At 35.3% G+C, this 21,431-nt stretch overlaps 2 protein-coding genes across 8 annotated transcripts in view; both read right to left on the bottom strand.

The window, feature by feature from the left end:
* Window positions 1-354: 354 nt before the first annotated feature.
* Ifng (interferon gamma) lies at window positions 355-9,478 on the bottom strand. The gene is made up of 4 exons (XM_005328756.4): window positions 4,882-9,478; window positions 3,719-3,787; window positions 3,440-3,622; window positions 355-1,066 (listed from the first exon to the last, which is right to left on the bottom strand). The coding sequence occupies exons 1-4, from the start codon at window positions 4,996-4,998 to the stop codon at window positions 911-913; spliced, it is 525 nt and encodes a 174-aa protein (XP_005328813.2). The 5' UTR covers window positions 4,999-9,478; the 3' UTR covers window positions 355-910.
* Window positions 4,882-21,431, bottom strand: part of Il26 (interleukin 26) — a 63,314-nt gene continuing 46,764 nt past the window's right edge. For 5 of the 7 annotated variants that reach the window (XR_013440494.1, XR_013440498.1, XR_013440495.1 and 2 more), the window contains 2 exons: window positions 9,510-9,681; window positions 4,882-4,962 (listed from right to left, as the gene is read on the bottom strand). The gene's annotated coding sequence lies outside the window, so the exon portion shown is untranslated. Of the gene's footprint in view, window positions 4,963-9,509; window positions 9,682-15,111; window positions 19,439-21,431 lie in introns of those variants that run through there. The other 2 variants (XR_013440499.1, XR_013440496.1) reach the window with 1 other exon arrangement.

Here is a 21,431-nt window from a genome sequence, read left to right as displayed (position 1 = left end):
CCCAACAGTATTTGCCTATGGTAGATGGGGGAGGGGAAACCAACATGAGGAAAAGGGGAGGAGGTGGAAGATAGGGTAGAATAAATCTCTGTGTACCAAACTGAGCAGATTATTTCCATAGCAGAAACTAAATTGAATGGTGACGAACTTAAACCTAAATCTTTCGAAGATCATTCAAACAGGTGGAACAATGAAAATCAGCCGAGTTTTCAATGGAGAGAAATACCACATTTGATGGGGCCCAATGGTACTCTAAGATTTCCACAGCTAAAAAGGACTTTCTCCCTTCTAGTTAACTAGTATGCAGTTCAATCACCCCAGTCCTCATTTAGAAAAAGTCTGATACAGCATGAATAGTTGTGAAGTTATGCTTTATTCAGATATATTAGATACGGATAAACTGAACAAGTGAATTACTTTCCATTTGGGTGCAGTCACAGTTGTCAACAATATTCAGAAGCACCAAGTGTGAAATCTCCAGTGAGGTGCTGAGTTTATCAGGGCACAGGTCATATCACCTGACACATTCAAGTGCTGTCTGATGTGCCATTAAAGCAGTGGCTCAGAATGCAGACATGTTCTCAAATAGGCAACAACTAGATGGTACTGTTTCGTTTATAAGTGTTCTTTGTCTAAATAAATGCACAACCCACAGGGTCTAACTTAGGTCAGCTGTTTAGTTGGTCCCTGAGATAAAGTCTTTTAATCACATATTCTTGCCTAATTAAAAAAAAAAAAGGGTAAAGTGAGACAGTTACAGGATACAGGAATTATAAATAATACATATAATTAATAATACATATTCTTTCATTACATAAATTGCTACTATAAATACTTCTTTGATGAATCTAAAAATATATTTCCATATAAATAATGTTAAATATTAATAAATAGATTTCAATTTAAAAATTCAAATATTACAGTCATGAGGACTGTAATTTGCTCTCCGACTCCGAAGGGAAGACTGACTCCTTCTTCTCTTCCTTAGGGTAGAGTGTGGTAACAGATCATTCATCACTTTCTTGAGTTCTCTCACTGCTTTACGCTGGATCTTCAGGTCATTTACCTAATGGGAAAGAAAACAGCAAAATTAATTTCAGGCATACAAGCCATCTCCTTTTAACATCATAGTGAAAATGAAATTATTCATCTTTAAAAAGGTGATTCTGAATAACAATATAATATCTTAATCTATATTATTAACTTCTTCCACCATTAAGGCTAAAAGAAAACTGAATTGATAGTTGTTCAAAATTATTATGGGTTACATCATATATCTCTAACTTTACTGCTATAGAATTCTCAAAATTATTTAGTGAAAAGAGACCTGGGGTAGTCTTAAAAAGAAAAGGAGGTATTAAATCCTGCATCTGTAGTATCTCTAATTTTGAGCCAGTTTCTTAACCTCTTTAAACCTCTGTTTCCTCATCTAACCAGAAGAGATTGTTGAGCTGACCTTTAGTCTACCAATTCTGTCACCTCACACTTTGATCAGTCTTTGCTGTACATATCAGATGAGTTCCTATAAGACACAGCCTCTCACCCCGGGTGTATAGCAGACTGACCTGGAGACCTAATAAAGAACTCAGAGACTGGGCTCAGAGACTTGCTCTTGTGTAGTCACTGATTCCCCAGGTTATTCTGAAACCAACCACAGAGTGAGAGCCACTGATATAGGTTAAGTCCTTTGTAAAACACCAAGTTCAAAACAGATGAAAACTATAATTTTAAATTTAGAATAAGTTGAAATAAACACCACTCATGCTCATATGAAAATAAGTGACTTGCTGATATAGAACATTTGAAATTAGGACTTGCAACAACTTTTGCTATACCCTGACTTCTACGCCAGCAGATTGCACTATTTGATTTTCTTCAATCTAACTAATAGAGCCATGTGGATGATTTTATAATTAATAAAATGAGGACCATTTATTTTCATCTTTTCTCTGTCACTCTCTTTCTAATGCTAGAAACACTATTCCCAAGAGTGACTAGGGGGTTTCTAGACTCCGGAATAATTATTAAAGGACATAACATGCCTAAAATATGTTCGCAATTGAGCAAGAGGACAGAGGTTAAGATTTCACTCAGTATTGCCCATCATGAATCAGGAGGTTTGAAGAGTCTAGAAAGATGAAACCCAGACATTTTTCTCACTTTCTCAAGGACCAGTTACAAGAGTAGAAAAAAAAATTCTACCACCTGTGCATTATAGTGGCAAAAAATAAAAATTCAAAAGTTTTCGGCTTTCAAACTATCACCAAGAATCTAAGAGACTTAGATTCAAGATTAAACAAACCAGGATGGCACTGGGTTAGGAACAAGTGCTTCCTCAATCTCTAGTCTATGGCCCAAAGAAAATTGGTTCCATCTCTCCTTCCGGTTACTGGGAGCTACATGAATTGAGTGAGAGGCACACCGAAGCACAGTGAAAACTGGGCACAAATCCTAAGAGCAGAACTCATAGTAAGACTTCAGTCCCTCTCACTCAAGACCATTGATATTAAAGCCAAAGCCAAAGGATCCTGACCCCTTTGTCTTCTAGATAAAATTTGGGGAAACATGATTGTCTTTATGCTTTAAAGTTGTCTTTTTGCTTTAAAATTACCATAATTTAAAGATCCAAGACAACCTCATAGATAACACTTCAGAGCCTAAGAATTTCACCAGCTGAGATATTTTAGTATATGAAAGTTAATCAAACAATCCTTTCAGAAGGTGTAAACTCTATCCCTTTTCCCCCACTAAAAACAAGCAGCAAATAGTCTCACTTCTAGTTAGGCTGCATAATCTTGAGATGTTGACCAGAGACTGCAGAGACTGCAGTCACATGGTGACTCCTCAAAAGCTATATCTCTCTCCTCTCTCATTCTCATTTTCTACCCACAACATTGTAGAATTGTAGAGCAAAGGAAACCATAGAGCTACAATTGTAGTGAACCTAGCAAGTTCCTCTCAATATGGGGAAATGGAGCACCGGCCAGGCATGTGATTCATCTGAGGTCACAGTTTCTTGGTGGCCAAGTTGGAAGGAGAACAGATATCTTCTCACTCCCTCCCACGTGTCTTTCCACTAAGACAAACAGCCTCCCATCCAAAGTAAGAGAATTTCCATCGCATAAACAACATGCAAAGAGAGACCTGCTTCTCCATGCTCCTCTCTGTGTCTTCACCTACTTCCGGCTCTCTGGATTTATCTGTTCACCTGTCCTTGTGCAAGTTTTATTGCCTGTGTTTCTCCAAATGACACATTTAAATGATTCCCATACTGATTTTACAGTTACCCAAAGGATGCGTTGAATTAGTAAGGAGGAGTTTCAGCCAGAGGTTTAAATCATAGATATAGCCAACTGTTAAGTAGCTAATTTCTACTTTCTGAGAATTAAATACTCTGCAAAAGCCCCTGCAATGAAATAAAGAATTGAAATCATCTCACCTGAAATTGAGACACCTTTAGGAAGTCCTCCCGTTTAATGCAATTGCTGTTGAAGAACTTAGCCGAAAGATCCTCCCTGATGGTGTTTATGCTCCCTTGGATGATCTTGTTGTCTGTTAAGTGTTCAAAGAGTTTGAAGTAGAAAGAGACAATTTGGCTCTGGATTACTTTTTTGTCACTCTCCTTGGGAGAAAAGAGCACAAAGATAGGATGATGTTAGTTTAATCCATCAGAAAATAAATAATTGAAAAATCATCCAAATGGTAATGTTCAGTTTACCTCTTCCCATCTATCCAAAATATCCAAGAAAAGAGACCCGCCATCTGATACATTTGAATTACTTGCATTCTGAGAAAAGAGAGGAAAATTGATTGATAATTAGTCCATATATTGTCCTAAAAGCATTTTCAAGCCTAGTTGAAAAAAAATAAATAGAAATCTGCAGTTGTCACACTATAGTATACTGCCCCCCTCTGGTATAGTTTTCTATAACATCTACCTGTGCCCTCCTATACAGTTTTATTATGTCAGCTTTAAAACCTCTGTGAATATATGTGTGTGTGAGAGACAGAGAGATTTTATTTACATTGGAAGAATAAAATCATTTGTGAATGTTTGAGAATTATAATAACAATAATTACAATAGCTAATTTGGGGGGAAATAGTAAATTATTTAAAATGCCAAAAAAACATTTTTACTAATCATAAATAAAAATGTAAATGTTCATAAACCAAAAAATTTAAAAATTCCTAAGCCAGAATAGTAACTTCAACAAAGTCTCAGTTAGTTACTGACTGAAGGAATAATTCATAACTTAAGTGGAGCGACAGAATTCAGAAATCACTTTTTGGAAAAAGAAAACCTCTATAAGTGACATTTTTAAGCCAAATTTTTAAGAACTTCACCTTCTTTAATTTTAACTAATAGCTTTCTATTATTACTTTTAATACTAACTTTGACCTTTTACTGTCATCCTCATAATAGTTTGAGAAATCAGAAACTAATAGCCAATCATTTTTTGAAACGGACATTGCTTGATTTATTACAACTTAGTGGGACTGGGACGTAGCTCTGTGGTAGAGCACTTGCCTAGCACGCACGAGGCCCTGGGTTCAATCCCAGCACAAAACAAAATCAAAAAACCTTGAGAATATTCTCACCATAAAATTATCAATATAGTTATGCTTAGTACCCATATTATACCTATCTTTTGGAAGACTCATGTTCATGTATCCCCTCTAAGTCTCTATAGCAAATTGAGCAGAGGGTTAAAGCAAAATCTAAATTATTTAGTCAAGAAACATCCTCCAACAATTAACAAAGTACCACATCTTCTCAAAATGATTATGAACTAGAGATCACAGTCTATCAGACACTAGTACAAGTCAAACATTCAGTCATTTTTAACCACAAACAAGTATTATTAAAAGGTCATACTTACAAAATATTCTTTTAACGCTTCTATTTCTTTATTAACTATGTCCTGGGAGTAATAGCTAGAAGAACCCAAAATGATGCAGAGCTGAAAAGCCAAGAAATAACTTATGTATTTCATCATTTTAGAGAGAGTTAGGCCAAAGACGTTGAAATCAGTAGCTCCTGTATTAATCTGATCAGGTCCAAAGGACTTGGCTGATCTTCCTTTCCTAATAGCTGATCTGAGATGATCAGAACAATATACTGCATCTCCTTTCACTGCTGGTATTTATACCTAATTGAAGTCTCATCAGGATTACGTATTTTCACAAGTTTTTAAGATGAGATGGTGACAGATAGGCAGGGATGCTTATTCGTTTGTATTAATAACTATGGTTTGTGGCATTTTGGTGTTGTAGTTAGAGTTTCCTTTCAACTTCTTGGGTCCTTTGACGATGAGACAGACCCATTGTGCCCACCTGTGCCATTCTTGTGGGATCCTTTGAAAGCACTCTTACTTCACACCATTCAGGGACTGGAAATTATTTTTGCCCTTTTTTTTTTATTCCCCCCTTTTTACCCTTGTAAAATGTTGACTCCTCATCCACAGGGCACATTGATCATTTGCTTGTGGTTGGGAACAAGTGAAAAAGGAAATTCTAGGGCCTCTCAAACTTTACAAAGGGGAAGCCTTTTAAAATTTTTCTTGCAAATGACCAAAAAGCAAGGAAAGAATATGGTTAAAAAAAACCAATGTGTGAGGAAGTCCTTCATCAGAATTGGTTAGTAAAATATCCACCACAAGTTTCAAATTGCTCTAGGTCAACACTGCCCACTAGAAATACAATATAAGTTATACAGGTAAATTTAAATTATCTAGTAGCCCCATTTACGTATTTATTTATTTATTAGTGAGGCTCTGGATTCAATCCTCAGCACCACATAAAAAAATAAATAAAGATATTGTGTCCATCTACAACTAAAAATAATTTTAAAAAATAAGATATCTCACATACTTTTGTCATATGAAATTCTAAAAATCTAGTACACACAACACACCTCAATTTGCACTAGCAATATTTTGAAAGCTCAATAGTTACATGTAGCTATGGGATACTCTGTTGAATAGTGTAGCTCAAGATAATCAATCAATTAATTGTTCATTAATAATAGAGAAAGTTTTTAACTATCTTTTGCCTTTCAAAATTAAAAAAAATAGAAATTCCTTCTCATCCCTTGGTAGTTATTAGAAATTATAACACTTCAAGATGGCCCAGAAGTCCCTCCACTCTTTGGTTATAATGCAATTTGCCCTATACTGTATACAGTAAAGTAGGGTGGTTATGGGTGCAGACTTCAATCCTGGCTCCACTACTATATAGCTCTGGGATCCTGAATAAATCCCTTAACTTTTCTATGACTCAGTTTCCTTACGTACACGATCGACTTAATAATAGTGTCTCCCTCTTGACTTTAGTTGAAAATTAGATGGGATTAATACATATAAAGTGGGAAGAATTTTCCCTGTGTAATCACTCAACTAAAGTTAACTAGTATAATTCAGTCATGTGGAGTGACTAGCCATTCCTAAAAAGAAAAATCATACTTTGAACTTTACTCATACAATATCTTTGGCCTAAAATTCCCTTTCCCTTCATTTGTGCCCCTCAGGCTGGCACCAAATCATCCAGTCCCATCCTAAATATCATCTTCATGAGTTCTCTCAAATTTATCTTCTTTAAATTAATCTCACATTCTCCATACTGGTTTAGCATTTGGTTTATACTTTTTTTTTTTAGGTCTGATCCCTCAATCTCAGGAAAGTTAGTTATTCATATATCTTTTCCATGTTCAACTGAGTTCCTTAAAATCAGAAAGAGTTCCATTGCTTCTATGGCATACATTTTTCCCTAAAACATTTCAGCATGGAAATTTGCTCATAGGAAGCACCGAATAAGTATATATTTGAATGTTTGCTTAAGGATTTATTTTTCATTACATACCCTCAAATTATATCCCAGTGCAATCGGGCCTAAGCCAAACTACTTCTTAATTAAATAATAAGTTTTTTAGTTTACTTTTTCCCATATTTTTATTGACACATTATAATTATACATAATAGTGGGATTCATTGTGATATATTTATACATGTACATGCTATAACAATATAATTTGGTTAATATCATTCCCCAGTATTTTCCCTCTCCCTCTCCTTTTCTCTATTCTACTGGTCTCCCTTCCATTTTCATGAGATCCCTCCTCACCTTTCTTTTCGTTTTTTCTCTCTAGCTTCCACATATGAGAGGAAACATATAACCCTTGACTTTCAAATGTTGGCCATTTTACTTAACATAATGCTCTCAAAGTCTATCCATTTTCCTGAAGATGGCATAATTTCTTTCTTCTTTATGGCTGAATAAAACTCAATTGTGTGTATATACCACATTTTTTTATCCATTCACCCACTGATAGACACCTAGGCTGGTTCCATAATTTGAGTGCTAGAGCCATGAAAATGTCTTTAATTCTTTAGGATAGAGAAGTGATATCGCTGAGCCATATGGTGGTTCCATTCCTAGTCTTTTGAGGAAACTCCATACTGATTTCCATAGTGGTTTACTAATTTACAGTCCCACTAACAGTGTTCCTGTTTCCCCCATCCTTTCCAGCATTTATTATTACTTGTATTCTCCATAGCTGCCATTCTAACTGGAGTGAGATGAAATCTCAGTGTACTTTAGATTTACATTTCCTTAATTGCTAAAGATGTTGAATACTTTTTCATATATTTGTTGGCCATTTGTATTTCTTCTTTTGAGAAATGTGTTTAGTTCATTTGCCCATTATGGATTGGGTTATTTGTTTTATTGGTGTTAAGTCTTTTGAATTCATTACATTTTCTGGATATTAATTCTCTGTCAGAAGAGTAACTAGCAAAGATTTTCACCTATTCTATAGATTCTTTTCACATTCTTAACTGCTTTCTTTGCTGTGTGATTTATTAATGTTAGAAACTTGATGCTATATGTATGTCCCTTCTGACTGGGACTTTTCCATGTATTATTTTGTGTTTCTAAAAAAGCCCAAACAGGGGCTAGGTTGTGGCTCAGTGTTAGAGCACTTGCCTAACATGTGTGAGGCACTGGGTTCAATCCTCAGCACCACATATAAATAAATGGATAAAATAAAGGTCCATCAACATCTAAAAGAAAATATTTCTAAAAAGCTAGAAAGTTCTTTGAGGATCTGTATTTCCAAAGAATAAACAAAATCAAAACTTATCTATGAGATGAGAGCTTCATGTTAATCATGTGAAGAGTATAGAATTGCACTGCTGCAAAAACAAAGCTCTTTACTTGTCCTCTGCAAGAAAAATTATGATCCAGAGAATGTGTTTTTAAGGCAACACAGTGATGCGAGTCAAAGCCTTGACAAACACTATAGGCACTCAGTACCTTCCAGGTAATCAATCAGAAAATGCTGAGTTATGGAAAGAATATTCCAAACTTTCTGAAAGGGATAATAAATAATTCTATCTATTTCTTGATTCATCCACAATAATATAGTGTTGGGAGAGAGGAGTAAAGAATAGTGGGATCTATAATAGAGAATTATATGCAGCCCTAGCATTTGTAAATTGAGAGTGCCTATTCAAAATTATAAATACATATTGAGAACATGTTTATGATATGACCAAATGCTTAGAGATGGTTACTACATGGCTAAAATCAAATTCTAATGATTCTTGGTGGTAATACTAAGGACGAAATTAAGAAATTACTGAGACTGTCTATCTGTACACGTTTTAGATCTATAAATCAAGACCCAGAGAAACAAAGTGATGTGTTTAAATTCATATCCAATAAGTTATTGAATGTGCCTCTAGTTATGCTAGATACCTGAGTTCAAATAATTAAATTTAAGCTTTTTTCCTATGATTTCTCCCCTCAGAATTTGTGAGACAGTAGACACACTTCAGTTCTTTGAAAAAATAGTAAGACTGAGAATAAAGTTTTGAAATTCTTAGGTCACCATCCCAGCAGACAACATCCTGGGCATGCAAACTATACAGTCTGTCAGGACCCTGAACTTGGAAACAAACATATTTGATTTAATGCTCTATTGTCACCATCTTAGAATTCCTAATCATTTTTTTTAACAGAGCCCACAGTTGCACTGGTTCCTGCAAATTATGTAGCTAATCTTGCATCCCAGGCTAGATCTGCTGTCAGGTTTTCATTTTTGAACATACAACTCTTTAGTTCAGAATGTTGTCAGTACAATGGTATATCCTTGTGATCTTTTCCTGTCTTGTCAACTTAGAAACAAAGAAATTTCTCTCTCTTTTCTGCCTGTAAAACACCTCCTGTTACACATGCAAACTAGAGGTTTCACACTTTGCTGGTTCTACCCATAATGATACTGCCGAATAATTCACCACCAAGATATCCTTTAAAAGTTTTACAAAGCCACTAGGAGCCAAGGTGTAATAATATTACTAAAAATGGGGGGGGCGCTGAAAACTTTCTTTTTTCTTTTCAGCTACACTTTCTTTCTGAAAACTGGCTATGGTTATGCTTTAGCCATCAGCAAGATTTCAAGTGTATCTCCTGCTACCTATCTGAACTGAATAGGTAGTAAGATAAAACTTACACATTGGTTGCCCTTTTCCTCTGTGATTAGCAGTCACTTCCCTAGCACTCACAACCAAATGATCTCATCCAGACTTTGGTGCTGATTTCTTCCACTCAGTATGAGTCAATATCGGATCCATGCCCCCACGCTATTTCGGCTCCTGGAACTCCTGACGCCATTTGAGCTGAGCCTACGGAAGAAGAGTGACATGTACAATGGAAGTCCACACGGAGTCAGATTTTCCCCACAATTTGACTCGTAAAATCCTGTATGTTAAAGGAGAGTTTTCTGAATTCCCCTTTTTCTTTTTCGGCCCACTGGGCAACTTTGAGGTATGGATCGGAGAATATAGAAGACATTATATTTATGGAGGTCAATCATCAATTTATAATATTCTCAGTTTGACCTCAGATGAGGTTGTGCATTGAAATCTAGAGATTCGTGGTCCCACTTCAAAGGTCGTGTTTTTGTTCCTTAAGGATTACCTACAAAGTACTTGTCACAGGGTTACCGAAGAAAGATAGAAAGCTCTGTTGTGAAAATATTTGTTTATACACTAATTGCAATCAGTTTGTACGTCCTTATTCAACACAGACTACATGCTCATAGCTTTAAGGATTTATAAATAAGTTACAGTGAGATAATTTTGTAGGAGCATGTATTACCACATGAATAGCTAGGGTTAATCCCCTGCTCCAGTTACTGGATAAAGATCCAGATCCTCTTTTTCTTCTCCATGGCTATTTTTACATAGAATTAAGATGAATTGTTATTAGGAAGAGAGAAAACAAACAAACACATTTTGACATGTATACCTTCCATTTCTTATACTGATAATATGTCACCAGTAAATCATGACATTCTTCACCATCCAGATATTAATACTGAAATCCCCATAGATACTACTTCATCAGAATTTCATTTCCCAGTTGCATTCTTGAAACAAAGGATTACTTATTGACATGCCTCTTAGATTTCTCAGTGAATTATCTCAATTCTTTTACAAAGAAGTGAAAGACATGATCTCTTCCTCCAAGAAAATCAGTATTAGAGATAAAAACAATTATAATGTGTAAAGTAATATAAGAGAAAGAACTTTGACCTAAAAAGGAGTCCCAAATTCTGGTCCTGGATCTGCTATTGATGGGATGTGGAATTTTGAGCAAAGTCTTTATCCATGCCAGACACCTCAACTACGTCATCTTTAAAATGAAGTTAGATCCAGAAAATGATAAGTTTCTATTTCTAACATTTCCTTTCTATGAATAAGATTAACTAATTTTAACTATAAGACATTACTAAAAATACATAAGGTAGAGGCTCCAACTGATTGATATAGGAATTCAAAGAGGATAATTTTCTGAATGATAGGAAAGTTGGGAGATTTTGCTGATGACTTGAGTTTTGAATTTAGATTAAATTTTAACTGTAAATTTTAATTAAACTGAAAAATACAGAGAATTTTAAGAACAGATGAGGAATAATACTTTGAGCTTATACTTAAAAAAAACTTAAACTTCCAGGCCATATGACTTTTTCCCCCAATGATCTCAAAATAAGAGTTTTTTTCTCAACGTGTGAGTTTTTCTCAGGGTGTTCCTAGGAATGCCACTTTTTCATAGGAAATTTATTTACCCTTTGTCATAAAAGTTTCTAATAGCAGACTGGCAGATTCACATTTTTTCCTAGGAATTCCTAGAATTCCTTTGCATAGAAATTCTGACTCCATGATGATCTCAAGATTAAGTTTTTCTTCATCATTATTACTGTGTCCCCAATCCCTATACCTATTCATGAAGTACCTGAAACAAATTTCCATCCATTAATTGTTTAATAGAAATAGTTTAAAAATTATATTGTTTTTCAAGTTAAAAAATAAATAAAACCAGGCCCAGTACACTGACACATATATATATAATCCCAATGACTTGGGAGACTGAAGCAGGAGGATCAACACTTCAAAAGCCTCAGCAGTTTAAGCTGAGATCAAAACTAGCCTCAACAGTTTAAGTACCTTAGCGAAATGCCAAAAAATTCAGGGAGATCCTGTCTATAAATAAAATACAAAAAGGCCTGAGGGTGTAGCCAAGTGGTAAGTGCCCTGGGTTCAAACCTCAGAATCAAAAAAAGAGAGAGAGAGAGAAATATTACCTACAATTTCACTACTGATAGGCAAACACTATCAGCATTTTGATACAAATTGCTTCAGATTTTTTCTGTGTTCCTAACATACATGTCTAGCACAAAATCACTTTCCAATAAACTTTTCCACAAAAAAGGCAAAATGACTCAGTGGTTAAGTCCAAAGTTTCTGGAGTCGGGTTGCAGGAATTCAATCATGATTTTATCCTCAGTGTTGACTTTGAGCTTCACTGTGCTTCAGTTTCCTCATCTATAAAAAGTTGATATAAATAGCAGATGTCTGAAAAGATTCCATGAGTTTAAATTATGTCAATGTGTATAATAGTGCAATGGTGGACATCTATTGAGAATTCAATATAAATGTTTATCCACGTTACAAGTGTCTTCCAGTATCCAGATCTAGGCTCCTTCCTAGCACAAGCTATAAAACATATCACAACCTCTGTTAGTTAAATTGTGTCTTGTGATTTTTTCTTTCTAACTCTGAGCCAAGGTAATGCTTTATTGTAGGAAGTTTATAGATACCACCTAAAATGAGGAAAATTCAGGGTAACATTTTTTTTTAATACTGGAGATTGAACCCAGAGGTACTTTACCACTGAGCCACATCTCCAGCTTCTTTTCATTTCTTATTTCGAGACAGGGCCCTGTTTATTTGTTGGGGCTGCCCTTGAATTTGCCAGCCTCCTAAACTGTTGGGATTATAGGCACACACCACCACACCCAACCAGTGTAAGAACTTTTTAGTTATGTAGAAGTAAGAAATTGAGCTAAGAATTGAAACTAAATAAATTGAAAGTGATTTCCAAAGAGAAAAGTGTTTCAGGAATGGAAACACAAGGACCAGAGAGCTGCTAACTTTTTGTTATAGGCCTTTTGTTATAAGCCTTTGTTATTTGTAAAATTTAGTAGTCCCCAAGACCATCTTTCTTAACCAACTGCAACTTTGGAGACCTCCAAGATCACCCCATGTTCCATAGTTTACAAGGACTCACAGAACTCAGCAAACTCTTTATATTTTTGATCGTCATTTATGATTATCATTTATTACAGCATAAGAATACAGGTTAAAATGGGAGAGAAAAGAAGCATATAGAGCAAGGTCCAGGAGAATTCCAAGATTAGAGCCTTCAGTTGTCCTCTGCCAAAGTAGCAGTAGACAATGCCAACTTTTCCTGGTAGTGTCTAACAATATGCATGGAGTAGTGCCAACCAGGGAAGCTCCACCAAGACTTGGTGTCCAGAGATTTTATTGAACTTGCTCACATAGACATTGTTGATGGCCTGCACTTCCAGAGGCTAGTCTGATAGTTTGTAGGCTAAGTTCCCCACCATAAATTACATAGCTTAGACTATCAGCATGACCTAATACCCTCAGGTAAACAAGGAGGCTCTTGTTAGGCAGGAAATTCCCAGGACTTAGAATTTACATCAAACCTCTCTTTGGACAAAATTACTATTTTGTTGCACAATATTTTGTTGTATTTTTTTCTTTTATACAGTTTGTTCTGTGAGGATTATGGAGTTTTCTTACATGATTACTTCTATTCAGCTGGTTTATAGGAAGACGATATTAATAAAATGTGTAATTCAATTTGGTTCACACTTGATTTTTCTAGCAGGTTAGTTAATGTTTTAAATACCAGTTTTCTCACAGGTAAAAGCCTTAGTTATATTTGAAGTTATTAAGGAAAAAAACAAAAAGTTACAGAAGTGTTTTAATTTAAAACAAGTAGTAGTTGGTTTCGTGGATTCAAAATTGCTAAACTTTCAACTCTTAAAATCAAAAAGTACAAACTGGAAAGACCTTCCTTCATGTTTAAAAACAATGGATCAATGAAAATGGCTACATCTCAGATGGGATTTTTAATTGGGATGAAAATTTTCTGTATTGGGAGTAAATGACCTCAGGCCCTTCATCTCAAAGAAGAAAGCAGCAGTCCAAGTTGTAAGGCTGCAAAAGATTGATTCACTATGATAATAGGAGGAGACATCCCCTTCAGATGTATCAGTGTTATATTTTGACTAGGATTTTTGTTGCTTTTGTCAATGATTGATAATTGATCATAAAGTTCAAGAAGTATTGAATAGTATTTTAGTCAAGAGTATTTTTCATTATCATAACAAAATAATCTAAGTAGGCTAACTTCATTAAGAAAAGAGGTTTGTTTAGCTCACAGAGCCTGAAAGCACCTCACCTGAAAGTTCTGGTGAGGGCCCTACTTGACACATGGCAGATGGCAATAGTGGGACCATGAACAAGAGGAATAGATCACATATTGGGAAAGGAAGCCCGAAAGAGGCTGGGACCCTACATTCCATTTGGAGGGTATGATCCTAATTGACCGAAGATCCTTCCACTAGGTCCTACCACCTAAAAATTTCCCTTCCTAACACTGCCACACTGAGGAGAAAGCTTCTGACCCATGAACCTTTAGGGGACACACGTAAGCCATATCTGGACCATGGCAACTATACTGTCCCAGCCTTAGTTGTTCCCACAAGTCCTGATATTTTTAGTTTGAGATTTTGCAGGGGCTATACATTATAATTTCCCAGATTAGCTTAGGCTATTATTGTTCAAAACAATACATAGATTGAAGACTTTCAAACTTAGCATAAAGACTCAATAAATATGTATTTGGCTCCAGAATCATAAAGTTTAGGAATAAGCATTTTGTAACCAAATATTTCTGCCAGGAAAAAAAAAACTAGTTCCTAATAGTAAATAACAGCTGCCTACAAAATAAGTAAATATTCATGCTCTCATATGTCCCATTGGCCCATTTATGCAACACTTAAATTGAACAACAAATATACCACTCATGGTAATTTGAAAATAAATATTTATGTTTTTAGAGTTCTATTTTTTTGAGAAAAGTAGTAAGTGGACTATTAGTGATAATAGTCACTAATACTATTAATGATATCATCAGCAATTACAATTAATGCTAATAAATAATATAATAAGCTCCAGATTGTGATTTCCAACCTATTTTAATGCACCTATGTCAATTTCATTGAAATGTTCTCAGAAATGAACTTGGGACTTGATTGGTTAATTCTGAAAATTTTAATTTTCTGAGAAAAATCAAGTTTATTTTCATTTAATAGAGAAGAAAAATGAAGTTCAGAGAGGATAAGCAACTTATCTAAAATCTTTAAGCTAATAAGTGACTAAACCAGGTGTGGTGTGCTCTTAACTATCCTGTTCCAACCAAGCTAGTGGCTGCTGTCTAATTCAAGTCCTAAAAGATTGTCTTACCTAATATATAATTTAGAGTTCTTTATTCACATGTTTAAAAAAACAACATTGATTATTTTATCTAAAGATCACACTTAATAAAGGAATATGGAGGAACTCAAAGATGGAAGACAAAGTTGAAGAATCATATTCAAAATCTTAAGTCTCAGCCCCAGAAACTATTCAACCCTCCTATAGGACACCATCCAGTTCGGAATTGGTAAGTTCTAGTGGTTTGTTTTTTGTTTTTTTTTTTTTGTTTTTTTTTTTTCCGGTCTTTGTGCCACTCTGCTCCAGGATCAAACCATAGGAAGTAAGTCTAATTAACTGATCATGGATCAGTTGACTGCCCTGTGGCACTAATCCTACTGAGCTGACAAACTATGAGGTAGAAGCGTCTTCCAGTACCCCTTTAGATTTCATGACTTACTAGCCCAGCCTGACCATGAGTGTCAAAGGTGATAAGAATCTCCAAAAGAAAACTAGGGGGCAAGGAGAAAAGAGGAAGATGCTTGGTTGCTAAAAAGGTGGAAGAATGACCTTAATAGGAATTTTCAGAATAGCTTGTGAAATGTCAAAAACTGAGTAGAATTTATAAAATATATTTTTAATATTTTATTTCTAGGAAATGTCTTGATCCTGTTAAGAATCTAATGATGGGGGGAAAAAACTTAAAAGTCCACTCATCAATGCAGTCAATGCAGAGACTGCTCATATACTGAATTATCTTATGTACATTTTTATCTGGGATGAGTTTGAGTACAGAACTGGCTTGTTATCAAACCTGTTTCTTCTGCCTGGTACAGAGCTCACCTATACCTCCCAGATTCCTTTTCAGTTGCATGTGGACATATGATTGAGTTCCAGCTCCTCAGCAGAAGAGATATGTCTCACCATGGTGGACCATCACTTGTGCTTTTCTCCATTAACCAGCCTGATGCAAATATGCACAGTGACCTCACAGTCCAAGTAGTAAAGATGGTGAAGCCACAGAAGGAAAAGGTCCTGGTCCTGCTTAGAGGAGATACCTGCTGCTCTGATATGTCCAATTTGGACTTTACATGCAAGAAATAAACTACTGCTAGGTTTAAGTCATTTTACATTTGGGGGGCTTTAGTATTACCTTAGCTATATAAACTCACTAAACTTCATTAATATTACCCTAACAAATATTATCTTAACTAACACAAGTTATGCCTTAACTTAAGGAAGTATATTGCCTAAACTAAAATATATAGCCATATTAGTTTAACTAATAGCTATTGAAACCACATATCTTAACTACCATTTTAACTTGATTAAGAAATATCTATATTCATACTTTTATTGCTCTGAAGCCTATTTCCTTCATATTTACTGTAACATTGAAGCCTGTTCATATATTTTCATTTAGATTTACCTTCCTAAGACCTATTTAATTTGAGGAACCAATGAGGCCACTTTGTTTATTTTCTATTCATCAAACTTTTAATTTTTTTTACATTCTGATGTTATTCCTTTTCTCTTGGTTTGTTTGCTTGCTTAACAGTAAGTTTTATGATTCCACAAAAATCTGTAATGACATTTAAAAGTTTTGTCTATTCTTTTAATTTTGAAAGGCAACATACCCCAATGCTAGATTAATAAGCTAAATTTCTTATCTTTTTTGTCCAACAAATCATCTTGCCTCTTTGAGATTAATAGCACAGATTTATTACTCCAAGCAACTTGAAACACATATCAATTTCTTTAATTAATATTTGGTGTCCCCAAACATAATGATATGTGGCTTGCCTTATTTGAAAATTAGAAACATCATTTGCTAATTAGAATCATAGATCACAACTTAAAATGCTGGTCACGGTTATGATTTCATTAGGAAGCCTGTTCAACAACAAATGTGTTTCATTGACACCTTATCTTCTTCATACAAAGGGAAAAAAAGATCTACCACCAGAGGGGAAATCTAAACTACATACTACAAATACACTTAGTCTGTTCTATTAGGAAAGTGAAAACACTCAAGACTGGGAAATATTTCTTGTCACCTCGGGTGGAATTTGAAGTATTTTTTTCTAGTTGGTTTTTCAGCAAGACTAGCTACCTTCTGTTCTATTGGCCTGTGGTCAGGGGTTTCCCCCAAGGTGCCTCCCATCTCTTGGCCTAGTGCAGCACCTTAGAGGCTTAGGTTTTCTTTTAGTCATCTGATAGGATTTCCCAGGACAGAGGTGTCAAGCCAATTTTGACCTGACTTCCCATTGCCTTCCTGTGGGTCACCCGAGAAGAAGGAAATCACTCTTATTCCCCTCCTGGCACTGACATCATACTTCCTCTCTCCTCAACCCAGCACATGAAGAGGGGGATGTGCTCACAGACTTTCTAGTCTCTGCAGAGGGCAGGGCACTCTGTTATAATCAGGAGGCTTTTTGACTTCCTCTTGTTTGAAGAACTATAAACCACCTGCAGAGCTCCCAGGCTGACTGTTTTGTTCTTCTCTCTTCTGAGGAACCATATTCTCTGCCAGAGTTGCAACAGATGAAGCCAGTGTAGAAATTGTGCCAAATTGTGAAAATCCATATGAACTATCTTGCATAAGTGAACCTGAAGCTTTCCTCATAAAAACATAAAATTCAAGTTATCTTCATTTGTGTGTCTCCCTATTAATGTCCTAAAAAGCACGCACTGTGTCTATCCCCAAATTTCCAGTTCAGTGCTTTGCATGAAGTACCTAATGACTCTTGACTGCCAGACTTGGTGCATGGAGCCCATGAGACCAGTTATCCAGGATGCCATTCAAAGAGACCTCAGTTGTTTAGTGTCAGACCAATACTGGGAACAGGATGGTATCTCATGATGCATGGTAATGCTAGCTTCCAACTATACCTTCCCTCTGTTTACCTAATGATTGTACTACTGCCAATCACAGAATCTCTGCAAGTGGTCATTCACTGTTAGATATTGATGACAAATCACTTTCATGAACAACTGATTGAGAAGCATTAATTTTAAAGGATTTTTAAGGAATGTTCATCTCATCACTACTATTTTTGTGGTAACCTTCTAATCCTTAGATTATAGTGATTTCAAATTTATTTCTAGAACTACTTATATGTATGTAGGTTTATATGTATGAATAGTGCTATGTATCTATATAAACAATAATTATATACAATACCTACATGATATCTTGGCATTACTGATAAATCATCTTCTAAAGTTATTTCTTAGTTGTTTCCAAGATGTTAGGAGCCAGACTGAATTTGAATCCTGGATCCTTCTTTTACCATTTATGTGAAACTGGGAAAGTTCCTTGAACTCTCTAGAGTTGGCTGACAATAACAGCATCTTCACACAGAGGTTTTGTAAGAATCAGAGTTGTATGTGAAACACTTGGAACAATACTTGGCATGTGTTAAGCACAATATGTGTTCATAATTTTGAAGTAGCTTTTCTTCTACTACCTGATTTACAATAGGTTGTATTTGTATATTTCTTCATTTTTAATATATTTGTTCATGTTCAATTGAAGTATATTATATAGAGAAACTTAAATTGGGTTATCCCAGAAGCAGAGCCTGAGACAGGATCATTTCAGAGGTGATTCTAGGAAGCACTAGTAGGGAAGAAGTGACATGGTTCAGGGAAGGGAAGGAAGTCTGTAGAGAGTAGTTAACAACAGAAGGCACAGTGGGAATTGGAATTCAATTCACTAATGTCTCTGGGTGATGGCACAGAAGCCACTGCAAAGTGGTCCCACTGAAGTGGGGAAGAACCTGGGCTATTTATCCTCCACTCTTTTCACAATTGTCTAAGGGTTCCTCCAAATACATCAGCCCCCACATTTCCAACCTTCTCCACACAGAGACAGAAAGAATTTTCAGGTCAAGAATAGTAAGTTGCTAGAGTTAAAGGGAGCAAATAGGACTGAAAAGGAGGTAGCTGAGAGGTCTGGGCAAGACATGGCAGCATCAGCAATCTCTGGAAGTTTACCTTAATTCTAATTTTTTTCAGTTTTCATTATTTCCTTTATTTTTCAATGTCAGTATCAGTACACTAAGCAATTACATTTCTCAGGACTTTCTGGGTAGCACAAGATGAACATTGCAGCCACATTACTTTGTTGGGAAAGTATTTATTGGAAGGACACAGATATCATGGTAAGAGAGGGAAGGCCTCAAGGTCAGGTAGAACCAGATCATATTTGGCTGTTGTCTCTGCTTCTCTTGATGACATAACACAATATCTGCTCCCACAAAGCAGAATCTTCTAGTTGGAAGGAAACTGGGCTCACAACATTCCTCCAAAATAACATATTTAACATACTTCTACTCCCAAAAAAAACTTTTCCAATTGCAGTTTGAAATACAGCACAAACCCTTCAAACACTTGTTGCGCTTTGTAGCATATCCCTGCGGAAATACAACTATAAACAACAAGGATAATACCGAGTGCTGGACAGGAGATGGGCAACAGGAACTCTCATTCAGTGGTATAGCCTCTTTAGAAGATGGGTTGGTGGTTTCTTACCAAAATAAGTGAATTCTCACCACATGATCCAGCAATTGCATCCCGTAGTATTTACCTAAAAGTATTGAAAAGTCATGTCCACACAAAAACCTGCACATGGATGTTTTTACAACTTTACTTATAGTTGCCAAAACTTGGAAACAACCAAGGTATCTTCAGCAGGTGCTTGGTTATATATTGTGGTTTTTCTGTACAATGGAATTTTATTCAAGAGTAAAAAGAAATGATCTATCAAGCCATGAAAAGACATGGAGGAACCTAAAATGTATATTGCTAAGTGAAAGACCCCAGTCTAAAAAGGCTACCCAGTGCATGATTCCAACCATATGACATTCTAGAAAAGAAAGATCAGTGATCCGGGAGAGGGATGACAAGGCACAGCATACAGTACAGTATGGTATAGTTCCATATATATAGTATAGTGTATACTATAGTATATACAGTATAGTATAATACTATAATGAACACGTTATTATGCAATTTTTCAAAACCATAGAAAGTGACACATCAAGAGCAAACCCTAATAAAAACCATGGGCTTTGGGTTATTATGATGTGTGAATGTGGGTTCATCACTTGTAACAAGAGTACCACTCTGGAGGAGGGGCCCAAGTCTGTTGCCCACCTTAGGAGCAATTTCCTATGAAGTTACATGAAAAGATGGTGACTCCCTCTGCTCCTACCAAAAATCATGTATAAAATAAAAGCCAGGTTACGTGGAAGAAGGAAAAGTGCTGGAAGACAAATAATTAGGCCCATCATGTACATTTAATTTACAAACCACTTCGCAATAAAAAGTGATTATTTATTATTTATACACATATTCTGTCAATTCAGAATCATATTTTAGCATTAATGTATAAATTAAACATTTATTACAGCTTTGAGATTTTTATTTGTTGAAAATAGGAATGTATCTTCCTCCTAAAAAAATTCTTTTATTTTTTAAAATATATTTTGTTTGTTAATTGACACAAAATAATTTTATATATTCATAGCATATAATGTGATATTTTAATATATGTATACAATGTGTAATGGTCAGATCAGGGTAATTTACATATGTATTATCTCAAAGAAATGTGTTAGGAACATTTTTTGTGGGGAATATTCAGATCCTCTCTACTAACCATATTAAATAATTTTTATGAAAATATTGCTTTGATGACAGCAACATTATCTTTTAAATACTAAAATTTAATTGTCAATTTTCATTTTTATTATTTACTTTTCAGATGGGGTCTCACTATATTACCCAGGTTAGCCTCAAACTTGCGATCCTCCTGCCTGAGATTGCAGGGAAGTACAATCATACCCAGTTCTAATTGGCAGTTTTTAAATTTTATAACCCAGTATATAAAAATACATAGCATTTTCAAAGCCAAACAAAAACTAAACTCATAATTATTGTTAGTTGTCATGAGAAAGAACCTCAAAATTGGATACTTTTAATTCATTATCAAGTAGCATGCCCAACATCAAGATTTAAAAAGCATTCCTCCAAATAAATATATCATTTATCAAATAAGAAATGTGTTTATTTATCAGGCTGGGGTTGTGGTTCAGCAGTAGAGCACTCGCCTAGCACATGCAAGGTCCTGGGTTTGATCCTCAGAACCAATATAAATAAATAAATAAATAAAAGGTATTGTGTCCAAATACAACTTAAAAAATAAATAATTTTAAAAATGTGTTTATTTATATATTTATCCACCTTATTCATGCTTCCATATTTCACACTCTAATTTTACTTATTTGTTCATAAAACATTGATTTTCTTTTTTGTATCAGCACTAATATATGATTGCTTAAGAGACAGTTGATAATCACACTGTACCCCATATAAAAAGGACAAAATCCACTTGTAGCTCTCTCAGTATCCACATTATTATTCACCTTTGAGTAAGAACCATTGCCCAAGCTGCTTCATTCTCACAGTTCTACTGCTTCTATATGCTAATTCTCTACCTCCAGGAAAGGCCTCTCTCCAGAACCTGATGCATCCCTCCCACAGCTGTGTAGACATCCCTGATCAGATGCTATATTGCT

The sequence above is a fragment of the Ictidomys tridecemlineatus genome, chromosome 6 (assembly GCF_052094955.1).
Source record: "Ictidomys tridecemlineatus isolate mIctTri1 chromosome 6, mIctTri1.hap1, whole genome shotgun sequence".
NCBI classification, from domain to species: domain Eukaryota; kingdom Metazoa; phylum Chordata; class Mammalia; order Rodentia; family Sciuridae; genus Ictidomys; species Ictidomys tridecemlineatus.
This window is presented reverse-complemented; position numbering and strand designations above follow the sequence as displayed.

Excerpts from the sequence above, each read along its gene's own strand:
- Ifng (XM_005328756.4), bottom strand. The coding sequence starts at position 4,998 with ATGATGAAATACATAAGTTATTTCTTGGCTTTTCAGCTCTGCATCATT. Across the intron at positions 3,788-4,881 it reads AAGCGTTAAAAGAATATTTT|AATGCAAGTAATTCAAATGT; the intron begins GTAAGTATGACC and ends CTCTTTTCTCAG. Across the intron at positions 3,623-3,718 it reads TTTTGGATAGATGGGAAGAG|GAGAGTGACAAAAAAGTAAT; the intron begins GTAAACTGAACA and ends TTTTCTCCCAAG.